Here is an 18,752-nt window from a genome sequence, read left to right as displayed (position 1 = left end):
GAAGCATGAGAATTTAAGGATCTTTCAGTGTGGGAGGGAAACGACAACTACACAAAGTTTGCCTTGGGAGAGTATATGTGCAAGCAAAGTGGTACAGAAAACTATGAAAAAGAGAAATTTCAATTTATGCCTTTGGGAAGAAAGCTCTTAGAGAAGGCACTTGTAGTGCCTTCTCTGTGCAGGCCAGAAGAAAATGAATTGGAAGTGTTTCACTGCTTAATACATGCTAAATAGTCTGCTTTCTTCTAAGGAGTTGTATATGGTGTGGGTAAAACCAGATCATATGTGCTTGGTGGTCATGCTGAGAACTTAAATTTATTTTACTTTGAGTTAAAGTAAACATGAGATTTTGCAAGTGGGAGGGTAACGTCCAGGAAAAAGTGAGGTCTACAGCCTAGAAGAATAATAGTCACAGCTAAAAATAAACATTTAAAGGAAAAAGGACTGAATTGAGGTAAGAAATTATAAACTGAGATCTGAAGTGACTTTATAATATGCACATCCCTAAAATGATTAGAAACATGTTTGCAATACTGGAGTGTCGTGAGAAATTAGAGGTCATCTCTCAAGTGGTAATGGATACCACAGAGATGAATGGAATGCCCAAGGAAGAAAGGGAACATGGCGGGAGAGGAAGAGAGATTAATAGGATATGAAGTACGAGATAAAAGAAAGATACAAAATGTGGATATGGAGAAGGAAGAAAAAACCTAAAGACCAGGTCCTTAACGAAAACCTACTTGTAAGGGCCAGTGCATAGATTTGCTTCTTAAGAGTATTACTATATTAGTTTTCATAAGAGGACTTTGAAGATATTTGATAACAAGCTTCTCTGACAGTGGCAGCAAAAGGCATAATTGAGTGTGGTGTGAAGGTCTTAGTAGGTGGAAAAGTAATAGAGGGGAAAATGTAGATATCCTTCAGGAAATTTCTTGTAATAAAGGAGGAGAAATTGAGGAAAGAAAAGAGGGTAGAAGAATTTAGGACTTTTTATTGTTTTTGCCTTTTGCTTGGATGAGCCAGACCCCATCACTTTGTCAGTAAATGAAACCACTTAGTCAATAAGTGAAAATGCTACATGAAAGAAGGAGAGACTTACATGTAAGCCAAAGATGCCTTCTAAGGATTGAGGTAATTTTGCCCCCAACTACTGACCATGTGGAAGATCTACATGGGTTTTGGGTTTCATATTATTCAGATCTAAAAAGTATGATGTAATATCTATGCATGTTGATTTTTGAATGATGCAAACTGAATTTTATATTACATAACCTTGTATAAAGCAATGTTACTTTAATTTTTAAAAGGCAGTATCATGTAGCTTGAGACAGCTTCCCCTGGAGTGTAAGGTCTCAGTTCATATTCTAGCTCATTGATTCTAGCTACTTGGGAAGTTACTTATCGTCTCTGTAACTCTGATTTTTTCTTGTGAAATAGAATTAATAAGTGTTTGTCACACAGTATTTTGGGAAGATAAAAATTATTATATATAGAGTTTAAATGGTGTTTGGAACTTTGCTGGTCCCTAATAAAAAGTATTATTTTTATTATCTGATTTTAAACCTCTACAAAGATTTCCTTACCCTTAATAGCTGTTTATCTGGAGATTACTAAACTTGTCTGATTCTGACTTTTCTGCAGGTCAGGAATAATAACACTTTCCCATAAATTTCCTGTAAGGATCACTGCTACAATGCATACACAAACAGTTAACTCAATGGAAACTAACTTGCAGTGTCTTAACAATACACGCTTTCTTTTCCATACTTTTTCAGATTTTAAATTATTATTCAGTATTTATTAGAAATTTACCTCATTCTTTTAGCTTATATACATTATTCGTGCTACAAACATTTTCATTAAGTAGTGTTCATCTGGTTACATAATAAATTCCTAAACTTGAGCAAGGATAATGATTTTAGAAATGGGGACACTCAAAAAAAGTGAACCACCTACTGGACAAGGTAATAAAATAATTTACGGAATATTTCAGAATCCTCTCAATTATTGTGCTGTTCATTTTGTTACATATACTATATATTCATTGGTGATTCACTCATTGATTCATATTGCTAAGGCATTCACTTCTTTGTTATGGATCGTCTTAATTTTTTGCTCTAGCTTCAAAGACAACAATAATGTATGTTCAAAGTGTGAGCCAGTAAAATGCCTCCCTGCAAGAGTGCACAAAACAGTGCTCTGCTGAGGGCTTCCCTGTGTTGATTGCAATTGCATCCATCTAAAGGAGAGGTTGTGTTGGCTAAAGGATATAAAGTTTCCCATTTGCAGGATGAATAAGTTCTGGAGATCTCATGGACAGCTTGGTGACTACTCTTAATAATAATGTATACTTGGAATTTGTTGAGAGAGTAGATTGTAATTGTTTTCACTAAAAAAAAAAGGTAACCATTAGCAGTGATGGATATATTAACTGTGGCAATCATTTCGCAATATTTATATATCAAAATGTTACATTGCTCGCCTTAAATATGTACATTTTTTACTAGACAATTATACCTCAAAAAAGCTGAGGAAGGAAATGAGAGGGTAGGGTTATATCTTAGGGACATAGAAATCTGGCTTATTGTATGAAATAGACAGTGGAAGATGTTTATGCTCTTATGTGGGATTAGAACACAGGTTCCTTATGATCTCATTTTTTTCTTGCAAAGATACAGCTCTAGTATATAAATCTAATTCCACACAACTAGAAAAAGTTTCAGAAAGTACTATTTTAGGAAATCTTGTTATTTCTGACAATTAACTCTTCTATTCTTTGAATGATTATTAAGATGTTATTATTAGCTTATTATATAAGTTCATGGAGAACATTAAACTGGGAAAACAAAAGTTGACCTAAATCTAATTTTGATAGTCAATAAAAATGGAAAATTTAGGTACTGCTCTTAATAATCACAAATGAGTTTCAGATAATTAACATAAAGCTATAATGTAATTTAAAATAATTATACAGATGAATAATTGGTAAACTGCTACTACAGGTCTGGGTAATATACATTCAACAGTAGCTCCTTGGTAGAAACTGAGTAAGTTGTGTATGATTCCTGTAAAAGCAACAAGGCTTTGTCAATATGGGAATATTTACTATATTAAGGACATTTATTGTATTATAATTACTCTGATGGAAGAATGTCATGAATTGTCATATTTGAACTTTAAAACCTCCTGCAAAGTAGGTTTTTTTTAACCACTACCTATCTTTTTTGAGCTATAGAATTTGTTTTTTTTTTTTTTATAAATTTTATTGTTATATTCCCCATACAATTGCAGCCCCCCCATTCTGACCCCAATCCCTCCCCTCCGGCCCCCCTAAAAGTGTCTCTGGTTCATAGTTTTTTGTTGATATTGATTTTCACTTTCTTATAGTTATTATAGAATTTGTAAAACTCAGAAAAAATAGTAACTTTATATCATGTGATAAATATCAAGCTATGAAAATATCTGGAGTTAGAGAAAATGTTGTACTTAAGAGATTTCTTAAAATTAATGATGGAAAATAAACACAAGACCAAGAGATCCAAAATATTTTTGCCAACCAACAAAGTCTGTGGAGCCTGATAGTCTGCTAGTCTTGTGATCATAACAATTCAACTCATGTGTGAGCTTGCTGAATGCTGTATAACAGATTTTTCTTAGGACTATCCAAAACTCAAGGGCTTTAAATGAGACTGATAAATTAGACTTTCTTGTACACTTCTTACTCTCCAGATATAGTACTATGGTCTCTTCAAAATTTGTTTTTCTTAGCAAATAGACATTATATCTGGGATCTCAATAATCCTTTACACTAAAGGTGTTCTTTTTTTTGACATTCATTACTTTTTAAAAACACTTTTATTTTCTTACATTGTTGTTCATTTTTGTACAATATTTGATTTCTTCCCTCAGGGGTAGTCCCCATAAATATCCCACCACCTCAGCACCTGTGAACCATCACCACAGATCCATGTGCTCTTCCCTCCTCTGTTTTGACCCCTCACACCCCCCCTCCCCTGCTGGATGCCTCAGATCTATAATTTGCCTGCAAGTTTTGTCTTTTATTTGATCCTTTGTTCAGTTTCCCTATAGTCCACCTATAAGTGAAACTATCTGATGCATTCATTGCTTTGATTGATTCACACATCTATTTTCCTTCTTTTCAAAGAATTTATTTATTTTAACTGAATAATGAAAGTGTTCTTAGTCCATCATTCTGAACCTTCCTCTTTTCCCTCTCTCAGGACTGTTTCAGAGCAAGAGTGCAGTCTGGCTCCATGGATAAGGTCAATTCTTCAGTGGTGTCTGAGTTTGTGTTGCTGGGACTCTCTAGTTCTCAGGAACTCCAGCTTTTCTATTTTGTTTTCTTCTCTGTGTTATATGTGGTCATTGTCCTGGGAAACCTTCTCATTATCATCACAGTGTCTTCTGATAACAGCCTGCACTCCCCCATGTACTTCCTGCTGGGAAACCTCTCCTTTGTGGACATCTGTCAGGCTTCCTTTGCCACACCTAAGATGATTGCAGATTTTCTGAGTGAGCATAAAACAATCTCCTTTACTGGCTGCATTGCCCAGATTTTTTTCATTCACCTTTTTACCGGTGGGGAGATGGTGCTACTTGTCTCCATGGCCTACGACAGATACGTGGCCATCTGCAAACCCCTGCACTATGTGGTCATCATGAGCCGAAGGACGTGCACTATCCTAGTACTGATCTCCTGGGCTGTGGGCTTGGTGCACACATTAAGTCAGTTATCATTTACTGTGAATCTACCTTTTTGTGGCCCCAATGTCGTAGACAGCTTTTTTTGTGACCTCCCTCGAGTAACCAAACTTGCTTGCTTGGATTCTTACATCATTGAAATACTGATTGTCATCAACAGTGGGATTCTTTCTCTAAGCACTTTCTCTGTCTTGGTGGCCTCTTACATCATCATTCTTATCACCGTTTGGTTTAAATCCTCTGCTGCAATGGCCAAGGCATTTTCAACGCTGGCTGCCCATATCGCTGTGGTGATATTATTCTTTGGACCTTGCATCTTCATCTATGTGTGGCCTTTTACCACATACCCTGTGGACAAAGTTCTTGCCATATTTTATACCGTTTTCACCCCTATTCTAAACCCCATGATCTATACACTAAGGAACAGGGATATGAAAGTTGCAATGAGAAAAATTTTGACCCATTACCTGCGGCCCAAGAAAATTTCTGAAATGCCACTAGTAATGAGGAATTCCCATTAGTAAAACACAGTTTCTTCAAATTCCTCAAATCAATTGTCTATAAAAATTTTGTTTTTATGGTACATCTCAACTGCAGTGAAAGTAATAAAGAAGATGATATAGAGAGTATTTAAGGGAGATTAATAAATTATTCTCCAGATAATGCCTAAACAGGAGATGTGAAAAAAATGTATCATTATTACTGATTCAGAAAATAAAATATGGAAGGACTGTATATGGATAGCAATGATGCATTCACTGTTTTAGCTACAGGTAAATACAAATATTATGGAAAAAGAGGAGTGCCGATTGATTAGGGTGAATAAATTTAGACCTTTTTTTTTATCTTATTAGTTCCTAATTTACATGTCTGAAAATATATAAAGAGATGAATAGTATTTAGGAATATGACTTTGAACTTTCTGCTTTACTGATTTAAGATAATTGCATTGAGTACAGTAAAGATTCCTAATTTTGAAATTCCTCCCCCCAAACCATTTTTGCCTATCCCCTATTATTTTCCAATAACAATGTTTTAAAATATGAAATTACATATACTCAGGAGCTTGCATTTCAGAGCTTTCATTTAATGGATTTTCTCTGATTAGTTAACATAATTGCTGTTTCCTTTAAATTACAAATTGTAGAAGAGGGAGGAAAATTTTTTAAACTGAACTATTTCAACACTGACATTTTACTCCTTGCATTTGGACCAAGCATAGAGTTCTTAGGGATAATGAATCAATGTTAAACATACATCCCAACTGGCAACCTGGACCCCACAGGACCCCAGGATCTCTACCTTAGACTCCAGGGACCATTAGGGGATTTATTAATGCTTATTAGAGTTTTTAAGTTTATTTTCCCAAATCCCTCAATTCATAAGAGGTATTAAATGAGGCTAATGTAAACATTAGTCTCTCCTCTAGGCCAAGAATGAAAACACTAGTTTTGCACTTCATGTGCCCTCTTATCTAGTCCATCTTTTCTGAATGCATCCGAATAGAGCCAACATCAATAAAAAGATTTTTTTTTTAAAAAAAAACCTTGGGAATTTCCTCTTTTCTCTCATCCCACCAATTTTTGCTCTCTCCATAGCATTTTTGTACTTCTGAAACCTGATGTTTTTGGCTCTTTTCTGCTCTCAAAATCTACCTTCCTATCAAGGGTAGCATAAAAGTAGCTTACACTTCAGTATAAGCCTAAACTGTCATTTACCTCTTCCAGAAATGTGCATGTTTATTTTTTTCTGGTTTTAGAATACAATTCCATCAGTGTCAAGAGTGCAGTGTTAGCAGACTAGCTCTAGAACATCAACAGATTTTTTTAAAAAAATATTTTTTTATTGAATTACTGTTATTTTATATTCTTGTCTATTTTTTTCACAATAAAGAATTTCTTCCCTCAGGTGTGGTCACATAGTTCTCCTACCACCAGATCACCCATAATCCTCAACCTTAGTCTGTCATACTCACCCCACTACTATCTCCTCCCTTCCACCTCTCCCTCCACCTCCCATCCTGGATGCTTCAGATCTGTGGTAGCTTTCAAGGGTTGGTTTTAAAGTGTGTCTTATCTGATCCTTTGTTTGATTTCTCTATATTCTACACATAAGTGAAACCATCAGATATTTATCTATCTCCTCTGACTGTTTCACTTAGCATAATCCCTTCTAGTTCCATCTATGTTGCTGCAAATAGCATGAGTTTATCATTTTTTGATGTGCTGGGTAGTATGCCATTTTGTGTGTGTGTGTGTGTGTGTGTGTGTATGTGTTTATGTATATATATATATATATATATATATATATATATATATACACCACATCTTAATTCACTCAGCTGTCCTGGGGCATTTAGGTTGTTTCCATATGTTGGCTATTGTGAATAGTGCTGCTATAAACATGGGAGTGCAGTTTTCCTTTCAAATTAGTGTTTTTGTGTTCTTTGGGTAGATACCTAGGAGTAGAATTGCTGAGTCACGTGGTAAGTCCATTTTTAGTCTTTTGAGGAACCTCCACTTCTTTCCATAGGGGTTGGACCAGTATACATTTCTACCTACAGTGTAAAAGAGTTCCTTTTTCTCCACATCCTAGCCAGGACTTGGTTTTATTTTTTTAATCATGGTTTTGATTTCCAGGTCCCTGATGATAAGTGATGATGAACATTTTTCCATATGCCTGTTGGCCATGTGCATGTCTTCTTTGGAGAAGTATCTCTATCAAGCTCTTCTGTCCATTTTTTAATTGGGCTGTTTTCTTTTTGTTGAGTTGCATGAACTATTCGTAGATCTTCAGTATCAGTCCCTTGTCAGATGTATGGTGTGCAAATATTTAGGAAGAAGAGATCTTACCAACACCCTCTGACTTCATACCATGCAAGCTGCTACTTCTTCATAGAATGAGGTCTGGGCATATGATTTTTCTTCTTGACTAAAGTACTCTGTACTACATTATTTTCTCTTGTCAGCCTAGATTACCAAAATACTAGGCAGGTAGGGTTTCATTAAAAAGCTTATTAATTTCATCTTTTTTTCAATGGTAAGATTTAATTACTCTAATATGAGATCTAGCCTTCATTCTAGGTGCTTTCTAAAAAGATTCCACTAAATCTAGTAAGCAGTGAGAATCAATGTGCTAAGAAAGTCAGAAATTACATAATTTGATTCTTAGATTCATTTTGTTTTGAAAATATTTGTGAATATCTTGTTATATTGATTACTACAGACATTTATTTCATTCAGATAAATCAAATTATATACACAATTTAAAAATTGTCCTTTTTACTTAAAAATTTACATAAAAACAATATGAGCAAACATTGTGCAAGTAATTGAAATTTTGTTCATTGTACATTTTAATAGGACAGTGGCTGGTTTTTTAGTTTGAAAACAATGACATTTTAGAATCATCTTTGACATGGAAACATACATGCTATCATATTGAATTAATCTTAATTTTTTATATCGCTATAATACATGAAAGATAAGAAATAACTGTCTGAACTAAGTTAATAGTTACAAAAGAAGAAATGTTTGGGTGAAAGAACTCCAAATTCTTTGAATTTTTTACATGATATCACATAGCTTTCAAACAAATTATCCTTACAAGGTTTCATGAAAAAGATAAAGTGCTATTTATATTTTAATTATATTCATCCAAAGAAGGTCTGGAGAGCCAGCAGGTGTTTTTCTAGTAGAGAAAAACATACTTTATTCTCAATAATACATAATCTCTGAACAAGCTGGGCATTCAAGTTTCTACATTTAAATGCTGACAAAGTTGGTTTACATTCTTAGCAGCAGATACAGTTTCAGAGCTGTTAGAATTTCTAACCAAAGCACGCCACAAAAAAGAGCAATGATCACAATGATTGTGGAGTTTCCTTTCATCACAAGAGTAGAAAGAGAAGATATTGCAGAAAATAAAGTAATTCCTTTAATAAAGAGAATCATATTTCCCCCCTTGACAAAGAAGCTATATCAGTCATTAATTTGTTGATTTTTCATATCAGATCTACCCTTTGTTGGCTGGCTTTGTGATACCAGACTCAAACTTTTCTCTTTTGTCCTGAAAGGATGCTGGATGAACATTACAGAAGGAAAGGCTTCTCTTTCTGCTTACAATGTGCTTTTCTTGCTCTGAAAGTATAGCTTCCAGGAAGTTCTGATGAGGCCACTCAGTGGACTCACCTGCCAGCAAGTCCACTGCCAGTCTGGGCATAAATTCATTGTTCCCCTTTCTCAGTCCTCCATTTGTGGCCCGCCCCTAACCCAATGCAACCTAGAGAACTTCTCATCCATGGGTCCTCATTCATACTCTCTCCTAAGAGTCTGAAACTTGGGGAGGGAATCCATTTTTCAAGTTTATTCCTTTCTTGGCTTCTTTCCATCAGTTCTATGGTATTATTTAGAGTTTTAGTTTTTATCTCCTCTTAGTAATTAATTCTCTTTACCAGTTATAATTCAGATAAGAAGTGAGCATTAGGATTAAACCCAACTTGCTTGAGTTGGAGAACTCTAAGATGCAAAATACCAATTGAACCAACAGTGAATTTGTAATTCTGTGTTATTAATAACAAATACTATATCCAGTGGAGAAGGAATAGAAGACTGGCCCCTTGCTATATAATTCCCATTGGCACATTTGTGAGTTTTGTGCTCACTGCCCCAGGAATTCTAGGCTGTCCTGCGATCTTACATTTATTCTATTGGTGGCATACAGAATTTCTTGATTCTGTGGCTTGAGATACAGTTCAGTTTTGGAATTTCTCAGCCAGATTCCCTTAAACTATTGTTTTAATTTTGCTCTCTTTTTACTCTGAGTCTTAATATATATTTATTAACCTCTTCATTGTGTTCATGTCTCAAATTCATGACTTGCTTTTCTTTGCCATCTCTACCCATTTAACTTACAATAAAAAACTTGTTGTAAAAATGTCTTTATGCTTGTTTGCATTTCTTTAAACAATAACACACAAATTTAAACTTCAGCATTTTACATCTGTTTTCCTTTTTGAATTAAGACTATTGTGTCTTTCTATTTTCTATTTTTAAAATATGATATGTATATTTATAAATAGTCTTTGATTGACAATAAATAAACAAATGTGTCTTCCACATCCTGTCCAATTATTCTGAAGCTTTTCAAATCTAAATGGTAAAGAGTTATCATCACTGTTGCTGAGACACTGAAGATTATGTCAGTTCCTTTGAACTGTTTAATTATGCCTTTGCTTTTCTACTTGGTTTATTGTTATTTCTTTATTTTATTTCTTAGAGCAAGGAATTACTCTCTCATTTGTCTTATGTGTTGCACATACTTTCCAGGTTACCATTTTGAGTTTAGAATTCATTGTGGTTTTTCTTTCATATACCAACTCTAAAAACAATCATGCAGCAAATCTCTCAGTCCTATCCACAATGGCACCAATATCATGCTTGTTTTTTTCTGCTTCTCTTATTTTAATATTTGATCTATCTGAAATTCATTGTACTATCAGAACTGGCATACAGATAACAATTCATTTTTTCCCACCAATGCATTAATTTATTAAACTGTATTTCCTTAATTGTTATTATACCTCTATAACTACAAACTTTATCTCATATATGTTTGGTTCTATTTCTGGATATTATTCTGCTACATTTATTGTTCTCTCTTCACGTTTTTAATATAAAAATATTTCCGTTTTCAATTTTCTAATATATTTTGTTTGGTAGAGCTACATCTATTTTTCTGTTACAAATATTTCTTTTATATTTTCACATAATTCCTCCCACAAATGATCTGTACAGACTAATAATGATTCTTTTCATCGAGCAAAAGTACTAATTCTAACCATCTTAAGCAGAAAGTATTAGAAGAATTGAACATATTGTTCATGGTAATTTGGAAAAGAAGCCTATGAAAGCGAGCAAGAAAACATTAGATTCCAGGGAGCCTGAAATATATCCAAGATCATGTTTGTGTGGAAGAGGCAAGTTTAATATTGACAGTAAGTCTTACTTGAACAGTAAGACTTTGAGAGTAAGTTACTTTCACTGCTGCTGATATCCAACATTATGTTACTACTGTGATAGTTTCACAACTGTTTCTTTGTCATTGTACATTTCCTTAAGATTCAAAGTACCATCCAGTTGTCTATATATGTTCACATGCTTATTCAGGGCTAGGGGTATATAGGGAACATTCAGCTACATTTGTTTCAACAAAGGAAAAACATATTTCACCACAGACTCCACAATGGAGAATGGAGATTCCTACTTCAAATAGAAAAAGTATCTATATTACCAAATATCTATAACTATAGCTATAGATATATATACACCAATGAATAATGTTGTTAATTTTTAAAAGTAATACTATTTTTTGAATGAAGTTGCATTATATTTATATTTAAAATTTTATCTACACCGTTGTGCTCCCTGTTCTGTGGTGAATCCTCTCACCCCCTGCACCTCTAGTCTACATTCCAGTTAGTCTATGCAAAAAACAAAAACAAAAACTAAAAAAATTTCATCTACAGAAATTTAAGCTAATTTCAAATATGAGTCTTTCTAATCATAAAAGATATCTATCTCTTCATCCTAAGAAGAAATAATTATCTCAAATTACATTCTTCAAAAAATAGAACAAAACAAAAAAGGAAACAAATATTGCTGAAATTCATATGGAAACACAAAGACCCTGAATAGCCAAAGCTCTCCTAACTAAAAAGTAGAAAAACGGTGGTATTACATGTTCAGATTTCAAACTATACTATAATACAGCAATAATTAAAACAGCATGGTATTGAAACAAAAGCAGATATACAGACCAATGGAATAAAATTGAGAGATCAAAAATAAAACTACATATATATGGACAACTAACTAATCTACAAGAAAGGAGTGAAGAATATACACTAGAACAAGGGAAGCCTCTTCAGCAAATGGTGGTGTAAAATTGTTTTGGCATGTGTAAAAATATGAAACTATCCACTGTCTTACACCATATAAGAAAATAAATTCAAAATGGATAAAAGACTTGGATGCAAGACCTGAAACTATAAAATACATAAGAAAAACATTCTATGACATAAACTTTAGAAGTATCTTTGCAGATTTGTCCCTAGCAACAAGGAAAACAAAGGAGACTATAAACATCTAGGACCGCATCAAAACAAGATGCTTCTGTACACCAAAAAGGCAGTAACCAAAATAAAGAGATACTCCACAGAATGGGAGAAAATATTTCCACACCATACATCTCACAAGGGACTGATACTGAAGACCTACAAAGAACTCAAACAACCCAATAAAAAAATGGGCAAAAGAGCTAACTATGTACTTCTCCAAAGAAGAAATACAGATAGCCAACAGGCATATGAAAAAATGTTCATCATTATTTATCATGAAGGACATGCAAATCAAAACAACAGTGAGATACCACCTCACACCTGTGAGAAAGGGCCCTATTATGAAAAATGAGAAACAATATGTTGATGAGCATGTAGAAAAAAGGAACCTTCTTATAAGTGTACTGTTGCTGGGAATGTAGACTGGTTCAATCGCTATGTAAAGAAGTACTTGAATTAATTAACACATTTTTTTTGAAGGTTACTTTTACTGCCAACTACTCAAGAGACAAAAGTATGCACAATTCATTTGCAAATAACCTTTCCTAAATTTTCCATTTTATACTTAGTAAATGATATTTTATATCTTATCAATATTTGCAATATTATTGATTCAGATTAAGATTCTCTAATACATATATTGACAAGTTCCCTTGCATTTACTTTTCATACCACTTAGATTTCATATTAATCTGGAAATTTTAAAATTTGTTCCCATAAGTATATTTATATTTTTGGTTCATAAAAATATGCACATAATGATTTTACAATCTTTGATTTTTGATATTATGCTTCAAATCTTATATATATGTGGGTATGTATATATATAATATATATTTCAGAAATAAAATATAATTTATTAATTGTAATCAACATTGGTGCCTGAAAGCTGAAATCCACTCAAAGCAAGCTCTGTAGTCTTTCAGTCTGTGGCTTAGCAATTTATCATTTTAGCCACTTCTTGTTTTTCAGACAGACCAGTCAAACTAGATGACTTGTGACTCTTTCTTATAATATCAGGAAAAAGATAAACTCATGCCATTAGCAGCAATGTAAATGGAGCTAGAAGGTATTTTGCTAAGTGAAATAAGTCTGAAGGAGAAAGATAAATACTGGATGGTGTCACTAATATGTGGAATATAAAGTAACTAGACTATCAGACAGATAAAGACTAGCTTAAAAACTAACCCTTGACACCTGACTACAGAACTGAAATATCCATAGTGGGGAGGGGATGGGGTGGAAGGAAAGAACAAAGATGGAGGGAAGCATAATGGACTATGGTGCTGGACTATGGGTAATTTGGTGGTGGGTGCACAGAGTGAAAATACTGATGTGGGTATCTAAATATTACCTCAATCAATAATTAATTTAAAAATACTATCAGGAATAATTTTTTTCCCAGGCAATGCTGCTTCTCCAGAATAGAAAAATCTAGCAACCTGCATCTAGTCCTTCTCCATGAGCTAGCTGAAGGATCTGACCACCAATATGGACAAGAGCCCACCATCACCAGATTTTAGACCAACTCTGCATTTATCTGCCCTTCTATCTGCTTCAATGGTTTCCTGCCAAACCCACATTTCTGTGCCAAAAGCATTCCCCAGAAAATGAATTCAACTCTTAATTTTACCAGACTCACTTCCAAAAATATGTTGTAAGCCCATTTGTCCACCTTGGTAACAGCTTTGCTTTAAAGCCATTTATTTTCCCAGGCCCCTGGGGCATATTATTGGCATTTATTCACATTGAGCAAATGAACCCTTGATTGCTTGGTAACATAATTGTTATAGGTACTTTATTACACTAAAAAATTTTATTCTTTCTCTCTCAAATTTATATACTTATTTTTTCCCAGTGTCTTTCTCTTTCAATCAGTGTTGCATGTATGCATGCATGCTTAGACATGTGAACATTTTACAATGAGATACACACAGTAATTTTTCAATCTTTGGAAAAAATACCCTTGGTGATAATATAGTTCTATTTATAAGGTCAGTCACAGAGCAAGTAATGGCAAATGTTATCTTTATTAATGGGTACCCATCTTAATTATTAAGAATAAAAGAGATAACATTAAACTTGGTCTATTCTGCCTGGATTAAGAACATGGGAAATTTTGGTGGAAAGGATTTTCTAATTGTTTCCTATATTTTGGAAACCATATATTAGCAAACTATCACTAATTGTGTGTGAGAGAGAATTCTTTAATTTCCTTCTTGAAGGATAATTATTTAAAATTAGATCTACCATACAACTTACGGAGATTTTTAGCTTATAAAAATAGTTGAAATATTCTGGGGAAGAAATAGAACATTAGTCATGCAGAAGAAAGGAGACCGCATTCAAATATGTGAAGAACTTTCATAATGAAGTGAGAACAGATGTGGTTTATTACACATTATATAGATGATTAAACCTATTGAACATTGTGATTCTAAGACAAAAAAAACCTACCCAGAGGCTATGATCATTTATATGATTGTGTGTTTTAGTAAGGGAAAATTAGGGTTCAAAAATTACTTTACTGACTGGAAGTCAGTAACCATCAATAGTTTTTGCTTTTTATATACCAACATGTTGGTAAAATTTTTTTTTCTCTTCCATTCTAGGAAAAATTATTTTGTAAAACATAATTATTCCCAGTGTAGAGTGACCTCAGACCTCTAAAGGGAGATTTCTCACTTCCCCAATTAAAGCAATTTTCAGGAATGAGGATGGGAGTCCTTATATTGCTATGTCTTAGGACTTTGTATTTTCATGATGAGGGCAAGGAGAACAGAGCCCTCACTACATTAGGGCGGGATCTGAATGCTTGCTACTGCACAGGTTAGCAATGGTTCAAGTAGATTATAAATATTTTTTAATATGAAGATTCACAGCAGAAAGTGTGAAGCTTAGAAACAAACAGTGGGACACCAAATTTGGAAAAAGGTGTAGGAATTGAGAGAAATTATTGAAAGGGTAAGTACTTTGAACATATTACTTGGACTTGACATATAATTGGCAAATTATCTTCTAGGTACAAAATCAGCAGCTAGAAGATAGCAGAGGGGAATTCATTCTTATCAAAGTCAAAGTGGAAGCTCCATCTGGAAGAGGCAGATTCCTGTTCTTCACTTCTCTGTTTATGACTCTCACTGCATTGACAGAGAGCAGCCTTGAGATAACAGGGTCAGTATTTGATTAACAAATGATGTGTGCTATAACTACTACATCTTCCTTCTCTGTCCTGTTTATGTTTTCTATTTGAGAATAGTCATTTGTTAAACAATTAATTATCAACTATCAAAATTTGCCTGCAATGAAGGAGTGAAGATATAAAAGGAACATGGGTCAATGAGGTTATCCTTTCTTGATTTTTGCTGATAGGAATGTAAGTAGTCAACTATTATGACAAAATAATGAAAAACATTATTCATATTTATGGCTTTGAAGTTCTATTGACATATTTCAGATGGATATTAATGTAACATAACTTTTCTCCATCAAACTTGATCTTACAGAAAAGATAGGGAAATTCTCTTCTAGTTAAAATGTGAGCTGAAAGCACTTAAACTTTGCAGTGCACAGCCAATGAAAAAGGGAAAGATTCATTGATGAAGAAGCTTCTGGATGATCTGTGCATAGTTCAAGGAATCCTGAGTGATGTTTATGAACTTCTTATGTCTTTGTAACCTAAGAATTTTATGTCTTGGGCCCCCCCTGGTGGCACAGCGGTTGAGCGCTGGGCTGCGAGGCTGCCCGCAGCCTCTGCAGCGCCAGTTTGTTCCCCGGCCGCCGGCGAGGGTCCCACACACACACACACAAAAGAATTTTATGTCTTATATCTCCACTAAGAATTTCAATGATAAAAATATCCCTGGAGATAATCTAGTTCTCTCTTCTAAGGTCAGACACAGAGCTAGTAAGTGGCAAATTTTATTATATTTACAATTGAGTATTAAAATTCATTATTAAAAAAATGAGATATGATTGAACTTGGTCTGTTTTACTTGAATTAAGAAATCATAGGAAATTAGTGTGGAGAGGATTTTCAAGTTGTTTCCTTTATTTTGAAAAATGAAGTTTGACATGCCTTACTATTTTCTAGATATTGCAAAAATGAAATTTGTATGAAACTAAATTTTTCAAAAATCATTTTTTAAAAGATAAGATGATACACAATATGTAAAAGATTAAAAGATGTACAAGATTAATACCTATTATGTATTTTTGGGTACCTAGCACTAATGTTTCCTGAACCACTGGAGGTTGTATAGTGTGTTCTTCTGGGACCAAGTAGTCATATGGTGCCCAATATGTTCAGCAATAAGTGAAAAATCATTCAAGAGGAAATTTCAACATTACTTATTTTTTAAGGGAAATATGTCTTCAAAATGCACTGTCTTAAGTGATGTGGAGTATTTCCAATATAGCCATTTCTGAAGGTGTTGTGGATTTTGATAAGTCCAGGTGTATCAGGTGTTTAGGTAGAGGGAAAAAAAGCAGAATCAGAAGAGACTGGAATACATTTGTAATATATTTATAAATGGTCTTTCTGTGATAGAAGGCAATTTTGACTCAATTTTTTTTTTTTAAAGATTTTTTTTTTAATAGAGGCATGTTTTTCTTTATTTGTTTTGCTTGTTTGTTTTTGTTTTTGTTTATCCATGCACTGGGTACAGTCAGAGGCGCGGGAGGGTGAGAGAATTCACCAGAGCCAGAGCGGGGAGCAGAGCAGGCAGAAGGACCGAAGTACACTGTTGAGGGGAGCAGCGGGCAGCAGGAGAGGTCTGCGCACCATGTGGGACCCTCCTCCGGTGGCCGGGGAGCAGCCGGGGATTGAACCGGCGCCGCAGAGGCCGCGGGCAGCTTCGCAACCCAGCGCTCTACCGCTGCGCCACCGGGGAGGCCCGACTCAATGTTTTTATAAGGATGAAAGAAATGTTCTTAAGCTTCACAGAAACTGAGAGTGTCACTAATGCCTCTTCTATCCATAATTTGGCAAACAGTTTCTACTGAGCTGCTTAAAACACTGTGAAGCTCTTTATATTGTGCAATTTCAGGAACATTAATCTAGACCACTTAGCCCTCTACTCAATGCTAATAGCTTGCACAAGTTGCTTGTGTTTGCATTCCCAACTTAATTTTAGTGCTCTTTAGCTTGCCCTCTCTGCTAACCAAGTCAAGCAACTCATGCCTTTCTGAATATGACTTTCATATTTTTGCCTTTGAAATCGAAATCTTTATTGCTGTATTCATGAAATAGCCCTTTTATTAAATTTTGCTAGCAAATACCAAACATTTAAAATTTTACTTTAAATAGTACCTATTCCATAACAGGTTATCATAATTTCTGTTATCTTGGAAATATTTAATACATGAATGTAGCACTTTATATTTCCTAGTCTTTGATATTTACCTTAGATTTCTATTTTTAATATGTATATCTTCCTAATTACAATAGGTTCCATAACTAATCCTCTCTTATTCAAACTTTTGCCACTTCCCAGGCAGTCAGAGTTGTTAAATATAAGTCTATTGATTGTTTATGTAGATTCATTAAATTAAATTGACTTTTAATTGAAAGTTTATCGTACTTCTTTTGCATATATAGCAGATACTGTGCCAATCATTGTGATATTTTCCTGACTTTCTTATGTTCAGGTGGCTGTGGGCTGGACGCATGGCTCACGCAAATGAATCAGTGGTATCTGAGTTTGTGCTTCTGGGACTCTCTAATTCTTGGGAATTTCAGATGTTCTTGTTTGCCATCTTCTCTATAGTGTATGTGACATCAGTGCTGGGTAACATCATGATTATTATCATCATTTCCTCTGACTCCCATTTGAACTCCCCTATGTACTTCCTGCTCAGCAACCTTTCTTTCATTGACATCTGCCAATCGAACTTTGCCACCCCCAAGATGCTCGTAGACTTTTTTGTTGAACGCAAGACTATTTCCTTTGCAGGCTGCATGACCCAGATATTCTTTCTTCACACTTTTGTTGGGAGTGAGATGGTGATGTTAGTATCAATGGCATGTGACAGATTTATAGCCATCTGTAAGCCTCTGCACTACAGCACAATTATGACTCGGAGACTCTGTAAAATTTTTGTGATTGCTGCATGGGCTGTGGGTATTATTCACTCTGCAAGCCACATAATTTTTACAGTGCAGCTGCCATTCTGTGGTCCCAATGTGGTAAATAGCTTCTTTTGTGACCTTCCCCTGGTGATAGAGCTGGCTTGCATGGGTACGTATGAGATGGATATTTTAACCCTAACTAACAGTGGCCTGATAGCATCAAGCTGTTTTCTGGCTTTAGTAATTTCCTATGTCATCATTCTGATCACTGTCAGGCGCAGGTCCTCCAGTGGATCATCTAAGGCACTGTCGACACTAACTGCTCACATCACAGTGGTGATTCTTTTCTTTGGGCCTTGCATTTATTTCTATATATGGCCTTTTAGCAGAATTTCTCTGGATAAGTTCATTTCTGTGTTCTACACTATTTTTACACCTTTGTTGAATCCCATCGTCTACTCTCTGAGGAATGAAGATGTTAAAGCAGCCATGAGAAAGTTTAGAAACCGTTATGTGACCTCCTGGGAAAACTAGGGTCACCAGGAGGGAGCATAATCTCGAATGGGAATGAAGAGCCTCCACTGGATCACAGTATCTTGCCAATTATTTTTGCTAATGATATGTATTGCTGGATTGTCAAATTGGATTTTTATTTTAAATGCAATGAATTTGCATAAAATCAATTCTTGACTTACTTAAACATGATTTTATTTTTTTAATTTTTATAATTCTAAAATAATAATTCCATGGAAAATAATTAATCCTTTAAAAATTTTATAAAGAATTTAGAGATTCTAGTCTATATGAAATATTTTTCATGTTACCAAATTTGTGATTCTTTTT

At 34.4% G+C, this 18,752-nt stretch overlaps 2 protein-coding genes across 2 annotated transcripts; both read left to right on the top strand.

Moving 5' to 3' along the window:
* Window positions 1-4,274: 4,274 nt before the first annotated feature.
* Window positions 4,275-5,294, top strand: LOC311175534 (olfactory receptor 4K5; the record flags this gene model as incomplete). Its single annotated transcript, XM_084240463.1, has 1 exon — window positions 4,275-5,294. One exon carries the CDS (start codon window positions 4,275-4,277, stop codon window positions 5,241-5,243), a length of 969 nt encoding a protein of 322 aa, XP_084096589.1. The 3' UTR covers window positions 5,244-5,294.
* Window positions 5,295-17,507: 12,213 nt separating this feature from the next.
* On the top strand, window positions 17,508-18,443 carry LOC311175562 (olfactory receptor 4K1-like; the record flags this gene model as incomplete). Its single annotated transcript, XM_084240491.1, has 1 exon — window positions 17,508-18,443. One exon carries the CDS (start codon window positions 17,508-17,510, stop codon window positions 18,441-18,443), a length of 936 nt encoding a protein of 311 aa, XP_084096617.1.
* Window positions 18,444-18,752: the final 309 nt, after the last annotated feature.

This window comes from Talpa europaea, assembly GCF_964194135.1.
Source record: "Talpa europaea genome assembly, chromosome: 8".
Lineage (NCBI taxonomy): Eukaryota > Metazoa > Chordata > Mammalia > Eulipotyphla > Talpidae > Talpa > Talpa europaea.
The sequence above is the reverse complement of the archived record's forward strand: the minus strand, read 5'-3'. Positions and strand labels throughout refer to the sequence as shown.